We start from the raw sequence: 17,350 nt of genomic DNA, 5'->3' as shown, positions 1-17,350 counted from the left end.
TACTCCTGACTTGCCCTTCCTTCCTTCCTTCTCCCTACTGGTAGCTATTAGTATGTTCTCCATATCTGTGACCCTGTTTCTTTTCTGTTATATTCATTGGTTTGTTTTATTTTTTAGATTCCACATATAAGTGATATCATACAGTATTTGTCTTTCTTTGCCTGATTTATTTCACTTAGCATAATATCCTCCAGGTCTGTCTATGTTGTTGCAGATGGCAAAATCCCATTCTTTTTTATGACCAAGTAATATTCCATTGTATGTATTTGTGTGTATACACACACACACACACACACACACACACACAGAGCATATTTTGTTTATATATATACACATATATAAACATATATATGTTTAACATATAAACAAGATGTGATAAATACCACACACACACACACACACACACAATGGAATATTAGTCATAAAAAAGATATCACTTTACACCTGATCAGATGGCTGATTCAAATAGGTGTGAAGTGATATCTTATTGTGTTTTTTAATTTGCGTTTCACTATCTTTTTCCCCACTGAGTGTTCTTGGTGCTCATGTAAAATGAATGGGATTAGAGATGACCTGGAGTGATTATGTTCTTGATCATATATGCATAGGCTTATTTCTGGGTTCTTATTTTTGTTCCATTGATCTATGTGTATGTTTTTATGCCAGTACCATACTGTTTTGTTTACTGTAGCTTTATAATTTAGTTTGTAACTAAGAAGTATGATACCTCTACCTTTGCTCTTCTTTCTCAACATTGTTTTGACTATCTGGGATCTTTCATGATTCCATATGAATTTTAGAATTGTTATTTCTGTTCTGTAAAAAAATGCCATTGACAATTAGAATATCACCTTTATTCAACTCTTGATGAATGAATGTCTCTTGCCATTAAGTATCAAGAGAGATATAGGTTCTCGCTCTTGCTTTGGAGACCACTTCTCTAATGGGTCTCTAACAGTGCCCTCTCAGCCAGCTGAAAAGAGAGGCTCTTCAGAGGCTCAGCAGGCTGGGATATTTTCAAGTTTCAGTTTATCTCTGTGTATAAAGAATGTACATCTTAAGTGGAAAAGTAAGATGTGAAGCAAGCCTAAGGATTGTGGAGTGTTTTGAGGACATTTCCAGAGGAATCAGTGTGCTCATATAAGGATCCCCTGTTTCCTTCAGAGTCTGAGGGTTTGTTTGTTTGTTTGTTTTTGAAAGTAAATTTATTATTCTGTATTCACACAGTTGCCTGAAAATAGTGAAGGTGTTTACAGTAACAATTATTTATGACATTCCATGTAGGCATTTCTTCAAGGGAAATCATTCTTCTCACGTGAAAAACTAATTTGGAATATATTCTCTATCACCAGAAATCTGAAGTTTATTTATTTTTTAACCTTTATTTTTTAATATAAATTTACCTATTTTAATTGGAGGCTAATTACTTTACAATATTGTATTGGTTTTGCCATACATCAACATGAATCTGCCACGGGTGTACACGTGTTCCCCATCCTGAACCCCCCTCCCACCTCCCTCCCCATACCATCCCTCTGGGTCATCCCAGTGCAGCAGCCCCGAGCATCCTGTATCATGCATCAAACCTGGACTGGTGATTCGTTTCACATATGATATTATACATGTTTCAATGCTATTCTCCCAAATCATCCCACCCTCGCCCTCTCCCACAGAGTCCAAAAGACTGGTCTATACATCTGTGTCTCTTTTGCTGTCTTGCATACAGGGTTGTCATTACCATCTTTCTAAATTCCATATATATGTGTTAGTATACTGTATTGGTGTTTTTCTTTCTGGCTTACTTCACTCTGTATAATAGGCTCCAGTTTCATCCACCTCATTAGAACTGATTCAAATGTGTTCTTTTTAATGGCTGAGTAATACTCCATTGTGTATATGTACCACAGCTTTCTTATCCATTCATCTGGTGATGGACATCTAGGTTGCTTCCATGTCCTGACTATTATAAACAGTGCTGCGATGAACACTGGGGTACACGTGTCTCTTTCCCTTCTGGTTTCCTCAGTGTGTATGCCCAGCAGTGGGATTGCTGGGTCGTATGGCAGTTCTATTTCCAGTTTTTTAAGGAATCTCCACACTGTTCTCCATACTGGCTGTACTAGTTTGCATTCCCACCAACAGCGTAAGAGGGTTCCCTTTTCTCCACACCTTCTCCAGCATTTATTGCTTGTAGACTTTTGGATCGCAGCCATTCTGACTGGTGTGAAATGGTACCTCATTGTGGTTTTGATTTGCATTTCTCTGATAATGAGTGATGTTGAGCATCTTTTCATGTGTTTGTTAGCCATCTGTATGTCTTCTTTGGAGAAATGTCTGTTTAGTTCTTTGGCCCATTTTTTGATTGGGTTATTTATTTTTTTGGAGTTGAGCTGCAGGAGTTGCTTGTATATTTTTGAGATTAATTCTTTGTCAGTTGCTTCATTCGCTATTATTTTCTCCCATTCTGAAGGCTGTCTTTTCACCTTGCTTATAATTTCCTTTCAGAGTCTGAGAGTTTTCTTGGGTCCTGTCTGGATGCCTTCCTTACTCTGGATACTGAACCATGGTTGTCACTCCAGGTCATGTCTAATCCCATCCCTTTTTATTCCCTGTCCCCTAATGACTCCACAGGAGAATTTGGGCCTCTGAGAAGGGGATTTTTAGTATCTTCCCTGCTAAAGACACCAACACTGGATTTTATCAAAGGTTGGATAGTGTCTGGGAATGTGGAACCCCTTACAACCCTTCATTCATTTCAACCACTGTTATCCTTTTGTCTTTTCTCAGTATCAGTGAGTAGCTGGAAAGGTGGGGCTGTCATTCAGGCCAGGCCTTGGGCACAGTTTTCTCAGTCCTATTCTAGGTCAGTGATTGGTTCTCTGCAGTTAGAGCCCTGTCCTCTCAGAATCACAAGAGAGTCTGAGCTGAATTCAGCAGTGAAGCTGAAGAAGATTGCTGCACACCCAGAATCTGCCCCCTTCCATCGCTGCACTGCTTATCCTGAGCAGCATGTGCTGAACTCATTGGTGCATCTGTACATGGGTTGGTGACACTGAAAAGTGAGGCAGATGTGCAGCAGCACCACAGTAGTCAATGGGACAACCATTGAGCTAGTGGAAGTTGCTAGGTTTGCCTGTCACACTTTTTTTCCTTTTGCTTTCTTTTTCTTTTTTGGCCACACTTCAGGGCATGTGGGATCTTAAGTTCCCTGACCAGGAATTGAGCCATCAACCCCTGCAGTGGAAGTGCAGAGTTAATCACTGGACTGCCAGGGACGTCCCTGCCTGTCGTACTTTTGTAAGGTTCACTGGTAAACAAAACAATGAATTCTAGTGGGACAGTTTATTATTTACACACAGCAAAGCAAGACCAGCAGGTGTGTTAGCTCCTAGTCTCACAGGATGGCACTCCCCCAGAGTGGGAGATGGTAGGTGGTAGAGGTGGTGAGCCACTCAGCTGTGGAGAAGCCAACTCTGAACTATGGCCAAGTGGTCTGATAGCTGAACCCAAGGGGGTTGAAGTGGAAAGTCACATAATTTCATTCTCTGAAACCAGGGAGGTGGATGAGAACCTGCTTTGTTACAGCCCATCGTAACATAGCTTTTGTCCTTGTGTTTCAAGACCTTCAGGGTCAGACCCAGTCAAGACTCGTGCAGCCTTAAGTGAAGTCAAAGTGGTCCATGTGAGAGATATATAAGGTCATTAGAGGCTGGGTCAGGTCTGTTCCTCTACAGATGAGAGGCTCAAAGAAAAGGTGAATAGGGAACTGAAGGTATGGTAGGGTAAAGCCTAGGTGTAAAAAGATGTTTCTATAGTTTTGGGGCCTCTATAAATAATGTAGATAACCTTTCTATGAGTAAAGATAAAAATAGACACTGAGGAGACTGTGCGTATCACTTTGAAGTGAGGAAAAATATATTATAACCTGTTTTCCTGAGGACCTTAAATGTCTTTAGGAAGACATCAGCTCAGCTTTTCAAATCTAATATTATAAGGTTTTGATGTTCTGATGGCTTATAAAAATGCTGAAAACCAACAACTGTGGGCACATCTCAGTGTCAGAGTTCAGTTTAAATTCTCTGTCAAGTTAATTGGTATTTACTGGCTTCTTAAGTCAGGGCTCAGGATTTCCTTTGAGACAGCACTCCAGCTGAAACATGCAGTAGGCAACTAGCATTTCACTTCCAAAGCACTCAAGTCTGCAGGTACCATTTATGTGACATCTTCTGTATAATTCTGATGATAATGGATTCAAGCCTGGAAAGAAAATGAATGGAAAGATTATTCATGATAGACCTTTCTGTACTATAGAATGACCAGTCCTTCCATTTTTGTCAAAGTGGGTTCCAAGAGACCTGTTCATAGTCTGATACTATAATTGAAAAAATTTAAAAAGCTATGGATTGAACTGTGTCCTCCACAGGTTCATATATTGAAACCATAATCCCCAGTGTGACTGTTCTTGGAGATAGGGACTTTAGAGGTGACAGTAAAGTTAAATGAGGTTATAAGAGGGGAGGCCTGGTCCAACAGAATTGGTGGCCTTTTTGACAGAAAACACAGAAAGAAGATGGCTGTCTGCAAGCTAGGAAGGTAACTCGTATCAGAAACTGAATTGGTCTTCAGTTGCTCTTGGACTTTCCAGCCTCTGGAACTGTGAGAAAATAAATTTTGTTTAGGCCTTGCCATGCATGATATTTTGCTATGGTAGCCTGAACTGACTGAGACAATTAATAACTTGGAACTTTGCCCAAATTGGTCGAATAATAAATTCTATAAACAAGTTACCTATGTATGTAGTCATTAACAAAATATTTAATTATTTGTTCATTCTCAAGCCAGTTTTTTATAAATCCAGGTACTGTTTAGGTACAGATTTGAGTATGATACCGCAAAGAATTTTTGGTCTTGGCTAAAAAGGAAGCACAAAAGATGCATGAGAGAGAAGAAAATATTACAAGTCCAGTGAGATATATGCAACATGGAGTGGTGGTGTGAGTTCAGAGGAGGATGGAAGCCATTCTGAGGATGGGATGTATTATTGGAGCCCAAGGCGTTTGAGCTGGACCTACAGTTTAGTGGACACGTAACTCTACAGAATCATCAGAATATGAATGTTTATTTTCACATGTAAGAGAGTGTTGAAAGGAGAAAGAATGCTAAAATTTGGCCATTTGTGGAAATTCTGAATAAGTGTTTACCCCATTTATTTTGCCTGGAGCTTCCCTGGTGGCTCAGACCATAAAGAATCTGCCTGCCAATGCAGGAGACCCAGGTTCAATCTCTGGGTCAGGAAGATCCCCTGGAGAAGGGAATGGCAACCCACTCCAGTATTCTTGCCTGGAAAATCCCATGGACAGAGGAGCCTGGCAGGCTGTAGTCCATGGGTTTGCAAAGAGTCAGACATGACTAAGCGATTAACATACACAGGAAAAGAGGAGGTCAGGGTTACTAGGTTAGCAAGATGGATGCCTAACAAGATGTGAAGTATTAATGGTCTATATGTGAAATTTGTAATGATCTCTATAAAGAAAGAAGTTCTTATAAAAATAATAAGCTATGGGCATGTATACAGCACTGAAGGGAATATTGTAGACTGTGCAGTTGTTCAGTGTCCAGAGCCCATGGATTTATTGCATGAACCATAGTGGAATTGTAGTGGCCTGTAGAGCTTCTAGAGGCCTGGATTCTATAGATTCTTAAATCCAGCCTGTTGAGTCACATGATATGAACATCTGGTTCATCTGCCTAGAGAATACATGAGAGATTGAGAAATTAAGTAGGACCCTTCAACATATGGATGTGAACTGATTCAGTAACACTAAATGAAGAGAATTCTCAAGATGAGATTTTCAAAGTCAGTAATGGATGCGGTCAGTATGAGGCCAGCTTGTGCTCTCCGTAACATTTCTCCAGCTGCTACCTCATCTAATCAGATATTTCTCACATCACATGAAGCCCATCAAATCTCTTGGGTTATGGCAGTTCCTAATCTGTTTCCCTGTGTACCTGAAGGATCTACAAATGATAAGTTAACGGTGAGTAATTTGAGTACATTGGAAAACTTAAAAATTACATTACTACTGCTTGCTGGTGTTGACTGCTATACCTAGGCATGTTCCTAGTAGAGATGAGTAGAGTTGAGTAGAGATACAACAACCGTAGCAAAACAAAATGGAGTATTACTAATAAAAATATAATGATAACTCTTGTAAGTCAGGAACTGTACATATGTATAGGCATATTCTATACATTATTTTATTTAATCCTTGCAAGACTCTGAAGTTATTATTATTTCCATTTGGTAAATGAAGAAATTATATTTCAGAGATGCTCAGACTTCTGCCTCAAACTGTACAGCTGCAGTTTGGAGAGCCAAGATTCAAGGTACTTCAAAAATTACAGAGTTTATGGTGGTAGGACATTCATAGGCTTGCATAGTGCAATTGCTCTTCTAGACAAGGATTCTCCCAGGAAGATTCCCATTTTACCTGCTAGTGCTGTATCCCAAAAGATGAGAAACACAAACACAGTGAAGGGAGACTCCATGGCTGGCACTTTCTTGTTGAGGAGGCTTCTGGCAGGGTCTGATGCAGGCTGTCCTAGAGCAGAGAGGGAAAGATGAGCATGCCATTCAGCACAAACCTCTCAGGTCTGGGGATGATCTGCTCCAGGTAGATATGCTACACTGACCTCCCCTGAGGCAGCTGAGATGGCAATGCTTATATGAGGAAAAAACAACCAGCCGTGTCCTGTTTGACAGCTTTTCCTATTGGCAAAGGCACTGCTCACCCCCTTGGAAAACCTGGATTTTCCAAAAGACTAACAGAGACCTTTTTTAAAAGAATTTATTTTGTTTTTATTTATTTTAAATAAATAAAGTTAATTGTTTGACTTTTATGTTACAACAGAAATGCAATTCTAGAAAATTCATAAAATATTGAGAATTACAAGGAAAGAAGTTACACTTGAGCCCCACCTCTTCAGACACAACGTGTGTGTTTCTCAAGGAAGTTGATTGTATTTCTAGTTTTTTGTTTAATATTTTATCTTGTATAGTTACAGGCATGATATAGCCATATTTATGTATTCTGCTTTTGTAAGGTGGTATCAGTTCAGTTCAGTCACTCAGATGCGTCCAACTCTGTGCGACCCCATGCACTGCAGAATGCCAGGCTTCCCTGTGCATCACCAACTCCCAGAGCATGCTCAAACTCATGTCCATTGAGTCAGTGATGGCATTCAATCATCTCATTCTCTGTTGTCCCCTTCTCCTCCTGCCTTCAATCTTTCCCAGCATCAGGGTCTTTTCCAGTGGGTCAGTTCTTCGAATCAGGTGGCCAGAGTTTTGAAGTTTCAGCTTCAGCATCAGTCCTTCCAGTGAATATTCAGGACCGATTTCCTTTAGGATGGACTGGTTGGATCTCCTTGCTGTCAAATGGACTCTCAAGAGTCTTCTCCAACATCACAGTTCAAAAGCATCAATTCTTTGGCACTCAGTTTTCTTTATGGTCCAACTCTCACATCCATACATGACTACTGGAAAAACCATAGCCTTGACTAGACAGACCTTTTTGACAAAATAATGTCTCTGCTTTTTAATGTGCTGTGTAGGTTTGTCATAGCTTTTCTCTCAAAGAGAAAGCTCTTTTAATTTCATAGCTGCAATCACCATCTGCAGTGATTTTGGAACCCTCAAAATAAAGTCTGTCACTGTTTTCATTGTTTCCCCATCTATTTGCCATGAAATGATAGGACTGGATGCCATGATCTTAGTTTTCTGAATGTTGAGTTTTAAGGCAACTTTTTCATTCTCCTCTTTCACTTTCATCAAGAGATTCTTTAGTTCTTCTTTACTTTCTGCCATAAGGGTGTTTTCATCTGCATATCTGCAGTTGTTGATATTTCTCCTGGCAATCTTGATTCCAGCTTGTGCTTCATCCAGCCTGGCATTTCACATGATACATGCATCATGATAAGGTGATGTGTGCATAAATATTTTCTGTGTCATTTCAAACTTCATAAAATTAAAAAAGCTGTGCAATGTTTTATTAAGATCATTTTAAAATAGCTGTCACTATTTTAAAAAACATCTTTATTGAAGTAGAGATGACAAAACTGCAGATATTAAAGTGTACAGTTTGATAAATTTTGACACATACATACTTGAATGTGAAACCATCATCATAGTCAAGATAATGAACATATCTGTTTCTTCCAACCATTCTTCATGACGTTTTCCTCACCAGTTTTATTGAGGTATAATTAATGAGAAAAATTGCATGTATTTAAAGGAGTAAAATGTGATGATTTTAAGTATGTATACATTGCAAACTGATTACCACAATCAAGTTAATTAACACATCTCTCACCTCAGATATTTACCATTTTGTGTGTGTGTGGTGAGAATATTTAAGATTTAGTCTTGCAGCAAATTTTAAATATTCAATATAGTGTTATTAGCTACAGTCACGATGCTGTATCTTAGATCCCCAGTACTTCTTCATCTTGTGATTGGGAGTTTGTTCCCTTTGACCAACATGTCTCCCCTCCAGACACCTGGAAACTGCCATTTTACTTTCTGGTTTTCTGAATTGAGTTTTTTGAGATTTTACATCTAAGCGAGATCATATGGTATTTGTCTATGTTGAGTTTTTTTTCACTCAGTGTGATGTCCTCTCGGTTTATCTATGTTGTCACAAGTGGCATGATTTCCTTCCTTTTTGTGGCTGAATAGCATTCAGTATGTGTGGACACACTGAGTAGTATGTATGTACATTTTCTTTATCCATTTAGTGCTGTTGGTCACTGAGATAGTGTCTCTATCTTGACTATTGTTAGTAATGAATGTAAGTGTGCAGATGATTCTGAGATATCATTTTAATTTACTTTGACTATGTACTGAGAAATGGAATTGCTGAATCACATTGCAGTTCTAATTTTGTTTTTTTGAGGAACCTCTGTATTGTTGTCCACAGAGGCTATATCAGCGATGCTCAAATGTTCCTTTTTCTCTACGTCTTTGCTAATATTTGCTGTCTCTTGTCTTTTTTATAATAAACATCCCAACAGGTGTGAAAATACATATCATTGGATTTAAAAAAATTATTTGTTTATTTGGCTGTGCTGGGTCTTCATTGCTGCGGGAGCCTTTTCTCTAGTTGCAGGGAGTGTGGGCTACTCTCTCGTCATGGTACATGGGCTTCTCATTGCAGTGGCTTCTCTTGTGTGGTGCACAGGCTCCAGAGTGTTCAGGCTTCGTGGCTGTGGCGCACAGACTCGGTAGTGGCAGCTCCTGAGCTCTATGGCACAGGCTCAATAGTTGTGCTGCGCCAGGCTCCTGTATTACCACTGGGCCTCCAGGGAAACCTGTCCTTGGACTTTGATTTGCGTTTCCCTGATGACTAGTGATGTTGAGAAACTTATCTGCCCATTGGGCATTTGTATGTCTTCTGTAGAAAACTGTCTATTCCGGTCCTTTGCCTATTTTTAATCAGCTTTTTAAAACTTGCTGTCAAGTTGTGTGAGCTTTCTTGTATATTTTGGATATTCATACCTTGTAGATCTAGGATTTGTAACCGTTTCTCCCATTGCATAGGTTGCCTTTTCATTTTGTTGATAGCTTCTTTTGCTCTGCAGAAATTCTTCAGTTTGATGTAGTCCTACTTATTTTTGTTTTTGTCGTGTGTGCTTTGGATTTCATGTTAAAAACATAATTGCCAAGACCAATATCATGGAGTTATTGCCTCATGTTTTATTCTAGGAGTGTATGCTTTCAGGTCTTCCATTTAAGTCTTTAATACATTTTGAGTTAATTACTGTGTATGCTGTAAGATAAGGGTCCAATTTCATCCTTTTGCATGTGGCTATCCAATATTCCCAACACCATTTTATTTTTTATAGAAGTATAATTGATTTACAATGTTATGTTAATTTTGCTATACAACAAAGTGATTGTTACACACACACACACACACACACACATATATATATATACATTCTTTAAAACATTCTTTTCCATATGGCTTATCTCAGGATATAAAATATAGTTCCCTGTGCTACACAGTAGGACCCTGTTGTTTATTCATTCCATATATAATAATTTGCATATGCTAACCCCAGACTTACAGTTGGTTATATGCCCAGGATTAGCATTGCGCAGCACTATTTATTAAATACATCATAGATTTCCTATTGTGTATTCCTTGGCAACCTTGTCAGATGTTAGTTTACTGAATGCATTTGGGCTTAGCTGGGCCCTTCATTCTGCTCCATTGGTTTGTATCTGTTTTTATTCTAGTTCCATACTATTTTGATTACTGTTTTGACTGTATTTGGGAAATGATTAGGTTGTGAAGGAGATGCCTTCTTGAATGGAATCTGTGCCTTTACAAAAGAAGCTCTGGAGAGATCTTTTGTCCCTTCCACTGTGTAAAGTTACAGTGAAAAAACAGACCCTCACCAAACACTGAATCTGTTTGCACCATGGTCTTGGATTTCCCAGCCTCCAGAACTGTGAGAAATCAATGTCTTTTGTTGATAAGCCGCCTATTTTAACCAGCTCATCCTTAGAGATCTCACTCCTGGTGAAGGCCTGAGGCAGACTCCCATGGCCCAGCTTATCTTACACCATCCTTTTAGCTGGAAGCACATTGTCAAAAGGAAGATTGAGGTCAATGAAAGGAGGAAGCCTTTCAGGTGTGATGAAGGGACATGTTTCTGATCCTAGAACTTCCCAGAAGAAGATGGGAAGAGCCTGTTTCAAGCTGGGGTGGATATTGGGGTTCAGTGTGGCCCATTCTGCCATATAGGGCTGATGGGAGAATCCACGGAAGTCAGAGGGTAGGAGTGCATTGCTGCCATCTCCTTAGCAACTGGGGGACATCAGACCAGAGGAACAAAGGGTGTGAGCACAGCAGCTTCTCTGATCACTGGGAAACTTGACCCAAACCTTGGGTCTTCTAGGGCATGATCCAGAACCCTCCACTCTTTCACCAGGCTCTTTTAACTGTATGTTGGGGTGGGACTTAGAGTGAGGATTAAGATCATAGTTTCAGTGTGTCTAACAGCCTGCAAGCTCTGAGCAAGAACTTCAGACCAAAACATAAGTCCAAACCCATGTAGGAAAAAAAATTTAACCAGCTGGTTACATATAACCATGACATGCGGATACTAAAGAAATCCCTGTTTGGACCGGGAGAAGTTCAGAGAGGAAAGTGGGGTCTGGTTGTGGCAAGCAATCAAGAGACACTTCTGCCTGGAAGGGGCTGTGTAATCAGGTGAAACCACGATTGCCTTTAGCAAGATTTGATTATGTTTGGGGTCTTAGGACATTCTGTGAGGAGATGCTGGCTTGGAACTGGTCCCTGGCCACACGCAAGGACAAATGATCTCAGTGCTTTCTTTTAAGATCAGATGCCCTTATGCCGCTGGCCAGATGCCCAGAAGTCCCCTAGGCTAGCTTCAGACAGATTGTCTATAGAACATGATTTTTTCCTTTGGGCATTTGAGTCTGTTCCTGGTCCTTGAATTTCCTAGCACAGTTGTAGCAAACAGAGCTGTCCTTATCTCCGTGGATTTCTGTGAGGGCTGTGAGAAAGGCAGTTCTACCACACTGGTCATGGACCTGGTGTGTGACAAATCCTCAGCCTTACTAATGACTGTGAGCAGATCAGCAGCCCACCCTGTCCTTACTCAGACTCATGTCTGTAACAAGTGAGTTACAGACCCACGTGGGGAAAATACAGAAGGGCCATGATCACTGTGAGCATGGAGGGGAAATCTAGCATGGGGCATGGAAATGGAGAGCTCTAGAGAGGTGCCAGGTGCTTTATGCCAGGCCCTTTGCTGGGTTCCAGGGACATAGAGAATAGAGAAGATTCCTGCCTTCACTGGTGCATGGCCCATAGGTTATAATTTTCATATAATGAGGTAATGGGCTTCCCTGGTTGCACAGATGGTAAAGAATCCTCCTGCAATGCAGGAGACCTGGTTTCCATCCTTGGGTTTCATCCCTGGAGAAGGGAATGGCTACCCACTCCAGTATTCTTGCTTGGAGAATCCCAAGGACAGAGGAGCCTGGTGGGCTATAGTCCATGGGGTTGCAAAGAGTTAGACACGACTGAGCAACTCAACTAATACACACATAATGAGGTAAAAGCTGTGAACAGGAATTATGTACAGAATGCTACGGAAACTTGGGGCACCAAAATGAGCTTTGAGAGAAGCAGGAAAGGCTTCCTGGAAGAGTTGAATCTTTAAGGGTAAGTAGGAATTATCCCGGCAGTACATGAAAGAGGGCTCTAGGAAAGATCAGTAGATCCACAGACTCAGGGTACAGAAGTAGAAAAGTCTGGTGTGCAGGTGTGAACACATATTTAGGTATTACTGGACCATGGGGTGTGGTTATGGATGAGGTTGTAGTGGGTGGTAGAGCCATGTTACAAAGGCCTATGAGTGAAATTTTATTAATTTACTTAATTTTATTTTTTACTGAAGTATAGTTGATGGACGGTGTTTCAGGTATACCATTATTCGGAATCGATTTTAGGTCTGTAGCTCTCCCAATGTGAACAACATAGACCATTGAAGTAATTGTTCAAGAACACACTGATTGGTGGTAAGTAATTTGTAAGATTATTTTGTTAGGTAAAATTTGTCTTTTCCCCATAAAAGTGAAAAGGAACAGAAAAAAAAAACTTAAAAATTCTTGTCGAGAGGACAGCTGAAGGATGTTAAAATTTTGGGAGTGCTCTTACTTCTGTTCTGTTGATCTATGTGCCTGTTTTTATTCTAGTACCATACATTCTGATTACTATAGCTTTATGATATAGTTTATAATTAAGAAGCATGATGCCTCCAGCTTTGTTCTTCTTTCTCAGCATTAAGTATTTGAGATCTTTTCTGGTTCCACGTTAATTTTAGAATTGTTATTTCTATTCTGTAAAAATGCCATTGGAAATTAGCATATAACCCCTTTTCAACTGTTGATGAATGAATGGTTCTTGGCATTAAGTGTCCGTAATTGTCAAAGGCACAATCAGAGACAAAACCAGATATTATGAAGTTTTGATGAAACAAGAAAACTTGTAGTTCTGTTAAAGGGGTTGAACCTGAGTCTGACCAAGCCTGTGGATCCAGTTGCCTATTTTCAGGAAATATGAGGACAGAGGCACAAGTTAAACCTCACCATGAGTGAGTACCCAGTCAGCAAAATCCAGGTTGTGGGTAAATCTACAGGACAGGCCAGGTGTCCTAGGCTACTTAACAGTTAAAGTGTAAGAGAGCAGGAGGGAGAACACTTAGGTAAAAAGAGACCAAAAGATATATCAAGGAAAAAATAAGCAAGATGAAATTTTATTTTTGTAAGAATGGTCAGTTGTCTGGTAGAAATAGAAGTTCAAGGACATGATTACAATAAAAGTCAAGGTTTGTGGTAACTTGAGGGGGTTATGACTGGGATGGGGTTGTATGGAGGTGTTTCTGGGGTGCAGCAGAGTTGTGGTTTTTTTAATCTTAGTAGTGTTTACTATGGGGTTAAGCATATAATAATTTGTGAAGCTCTACCTTTGTCTTGTGGGTTTTCTATATATGTGTTATATATTTTACAACAAAAATTTCTATTTTTTTTAAAAAAAGGGAATTAATGAGAAAGCAACATAACTTAGGAGATGTGTGTGCATGTGCTACAAGCCTGGCTGGAAGGATGAGATGTGGCAGGAGAATTGGCACTTATTCCTCCAAAGAAGAAAGTAAAGAAGAAAAATACATATTCGTTTACAGAAATATGCTTGCTTATTGGGTGAGTAGGCTGGGAATAGGGTCAATGGAAAATCATTTAAAACCCGCTGACATCTCTATTTTCTGAACCAGAAACCAAGTTACTTGCTGAGAGTAGGATGGGCTGTGATGGGTGGTGAGGTCAAATAGCCTCTGAAGTGAGAGGAGTGACCTCATGCCTAAACTCAGCTTGCTTGCAGTGTTGTGTGGTATTCTCCAGTGGCTTTCAGAAGCCCAGGAGTTTCTACTGGGCAGATCTGTGGCTGAATCTTCTTCCATGTAGTGTGATAGAAGAAAAAAAAAACCTTAGTGTCCTGGAAAAAAAATTGTTTGTTGTGATGCCATTTGGGTCCTAGAATTACCCAGGAAAATGAAAGATGAAAAGTTAATGTTTGCCATGGGTTAAATTGTGAGCCTCCAAGGATGTTGAAGTCCTAAACTCTAGTACCTGTGAATATGACCTTATTTGGAAATAGGGTCTCTGCAGATGTTTGAGTTGAAAATCATTTGGATGGGCCCTAATTCAATATGACTGTTTCCGTATAAGAGGGCAAAATTGGACACAGGCACAAACACATACGGAGGGAAGGCAATACAAAGACCTGGGGAGAACACCATCTACCAGCCATGGAATGCCAGGGGCTGCCAGGAGCTGGGAGAGGGGCTTGGAGCATATCCTTCCTTCACAGGCCTCAGAAAGAAGCAGTTCTGAAGACAGCTTGATTTCAGACCTCTAGCCTCCAGAGCTGGGAGACAATACAGTTCTTCTGTTTAAGCCCCGCAGGCTGTAGTGCTTTATTATGGCAGCCTTAGGACTTAATCCAGTGCCCCAGAAAAAATACTGGGTTTGGTTAATGTGATGTATATGTGATGTACATGGTCCATGCTCTCACTGAACTTGTAGTCAAGTGATGAAGCAACTACTAAATCAAAAAACATATATACACAAATTCTAATATTTTGTGGTTTTTCCAGTGGTCATGTATGGATGTGAGAGTTGGACTGTGAAGAAAGCTGAGCACCAAAGAATTGATGCTTTTGAACTGTGGTGTTGGAGAAGACTCTTGAGAGTCCCTTGGACTGCAAGGAGATCCAACCAGCCCATTCTGAAGGAGATCAGCCCTGGGATTTCTTTGGAAGGAATGATGCTAAAGCTGAAACTCCAGTACTTTGGCCACCTCATGCGAAGAGTTGACTCATTGGAAAAGACCCTGATTCTGGGAGGGATTGGGGTCAGGAGGAGAAGGGGACGACAGAGGATGAGATGGCTGGATGGCATCAGTGACTTGATGGACGTGAGTCTGAGTGAACTCTGGGAGTTGGTGATGGACAGGAAGGCCTGGCGTGCTGCGATTCATGGGGTCACAAAGAATCAGACACGACTGAGCAACTGAACTGAATTGAACTGAATAATGAACAAAGATCCTATGAGAAAATTTAACAGGGGAGAATATAATTTAGGTAGGGAGTATCCAGGAAAATTTATTCCATGGAGAACACTGAGAATATCTCTTTAAATGAGTAAATATTAGGTGAAGACTGGGCGGCAGGGATGTAGATTTCCAGGATGTGTGCAGAGCATGGGTAGAAGCTGTGAGGTGAGCTTGTTTCAGAAAAGTAAAGTCCAGTCAGGTGGACCATGTGAGACAGTGGGCACATGAGACGGGTAGGGCTGCAGGAAGCAGTTGGGCCGGATGAGGGGGCTTGTTGTCCATGTAAGCAGATTCTACTTTAGCCCAATAGGAAGACAGTGAAAGGTTTTATTTGTGGCAAATGCATGATCCAATTTCAATTCTATAAAGGTCATTTGATAACTGCATGAAAGAGGAGCAATAGATATGTAAAAATGACATGGGACACCAGTTAAGAGGCCATTTCCTTAGTCTTACAACAAATGCTCCTTGCCTGTTCCATGGTGCGTGGAGCCTCAGCAGATGAATGACCCCAGTCACCAGAAGCTCCTGGGAGGCCGTACCCTTCAGAGGACAAGCCAGCGTTTCGCTGGAATGCAGGTGGAAAGGTGTGCTGGGAGAAGGTGTAAAGCAGCAGGTTCTGCAGGGCATGGCAGCAAGAGTAGAGATAGAGGCCAAGAAGCTTGGCTGGAGAAGAGGAGATCAGAGCCAGATGGGGTGCATGAATGTATTTCTGGCTGCACTTGCTCCAGGCTGGAAAGTGGTTTTCATATCCCTAAGTGCATCCATGCTCACTTGGTCATTTCCCCAAATTCGTGTCTTTCACGAATTTTCTTTACATATTTTTTTGTTCTGCAGTTCTTTTTAGGAGTCTTCCCCAGCTCTGTAATCAAAATCATATCTCACACTTCCTGAAGCTGGAATGCATGAAGCCCAAGTGATACACATATATAAATTTTCATGGATGTGAAAAGCACACAGGAGGGAGTGATGGAAGAATTTGTTCCTGTCCTGGTTCTTTTGCTCTCCTGTTAGAGGAGCCCTATTTCTCCCATCTCTAGTTTTTTCCTTCTCTAGCTTTAAATGCCTTCTTCTGTTCTCTGGGTCTAACTGCCCCTGAAGTGTACGTTTTACAAAGGACAGTTTACAAGAATTGCTTTGCTTGGCCCCACCACAAGCCTCTGTAATAGGAAGCATTAATGGTGTACAGCCTGTTTTACAGGGGAGAGAACTGACATTTGGAAAGGCAAAGCAAGTGCCTTACTGAAAGCTCATCAAGCTGAGTCCAGATCTGAATTTGGATTGTCTGATTCTGGGTTCTGTATTTATATAAGATCAGATAAAGGTTTTGTAAAGTACTGCAAACTGTCAGGCACTCTTGATCTTCAGTCCTTCAAAGCAAGAGTTCTAACACAAATTCTTTGTATAGCCCACATTGCCCAGCATGGAAGACTCATGGTGATGGTGTTATAGGACTTTGCCCTGCTCTTTGGGAAGCTCTGATTTCCCTAAATAGATTGCAGCCATATTAGAACTGGGCTGGGCCATTCTTTAATTATTCTGTATGCATGAGCCATGTAAGTTGTGTTGCTGTCATTTGTGATACGTATAAACTCGAGAAAATCCTTTTTTCTACCCAAGCTTCATGTTCTTTGCATTTTAAAACAAAGAGTGATATCTACCTGGCATTTCTTTTTTTCAAGGTGAGAGACTGAAGACAGCTATCAAAAACACAGTCAGCTAAGTAAGGCAGCCTTACAGTTCTCTGTATACTTTAGGCATTTGTTAAATGAATGTACAGTGAGGATACAAAGAAACCTACGTAACATCCTACCAGGCCATTAGGGCTGTTCCCACAGTCCTAAGTAACGCACTTTGCAAGTGGTACTCAAGAAGTATATTTTAATGGTGAGACATTATGTTCAAAGACAGACCTTTATTTGATTGAACTGCTCAGTGGAGCAAGTAGATGTTCTTGTTCCTAAAAGGTTCACTAGTCACGCAGCTCACTATTGCTCAAGACCTACATATAGAGTGACTCTCCCCTGCTCTCAGCTGTCCCTTTGCTGATTGGTTCAGCTATGAGGAGCTTACTCTTCGTCCTTGTGGTCCTTGTCCTGCTCTCCTATGTTCCACCAGGTAAAATGGAATCTCTTCCC

The 17,350-nt window shown here is 40.6% G+C and overlaps 1 protein-coding gene across 1 annotated transcript; it reads right to left on the bottom strand.

Moving 5' to 3' along the window:
- Window positions 1-4,114: 4,114 nt before the first annotated feature.
- Window positions 4,115-6,549, bottom strand: DEFB134 (defensin, beta 134). The gene is made up of 2 exons (XM_010840310.1): window positions 6,492-6,549; window positions 4,115-4,257 (listed from the first exon to the last, which is right to left on the bottom strand). The coding sequence occupies exons 1-2, from the start codon at window positions 6,547-6,549 to the stop codon at window positions 4,115-4,117; spliced, it is 201 nt and encodes a 66-aa protein (XP_010838612.1).
- Between the last annotated feature and the right edge of the window lie 10,801 nt (window positions 6,550-17,350).

Source organism: Bison bison, unplaced genomic scaffold (assembly GCF_000754665.1).
Source record: "Bison bison bison isolate TAMUID 2011002044 unplaced genomic scaffold, Bison_UMD1.0 scf7180017864143, whole genome shotgun sequence".
NCBI classification, from domain to species: domain Eukaryota; kingdom Metazoa; phylum Chordata; class Mammalia; order Artiodactyla; family Bovidae; genus Bison; species Bison bison.
The sequence above is the reverse complement of the archived record's forward strand: the minus strand, read 5'-3'. Positions and strand labels throughout refer to the sequence as shown.

Coding starts and splice junctions, on each gene's coding strand:
- DEFB134 (XM_010840310.1), bottom strand. CDS start 6,549: ATGGAGTCTCCCTTCACTGTGTTTGTGTTTCTCATCTTTTGGGATACA. Junction 4,258..6,491: donor TTGGGATACAGCACTAGCAG/GTAAAATGGGAA, acceptor TTTTCTTTCCAG/GCTTGAATCCATTATCATCA.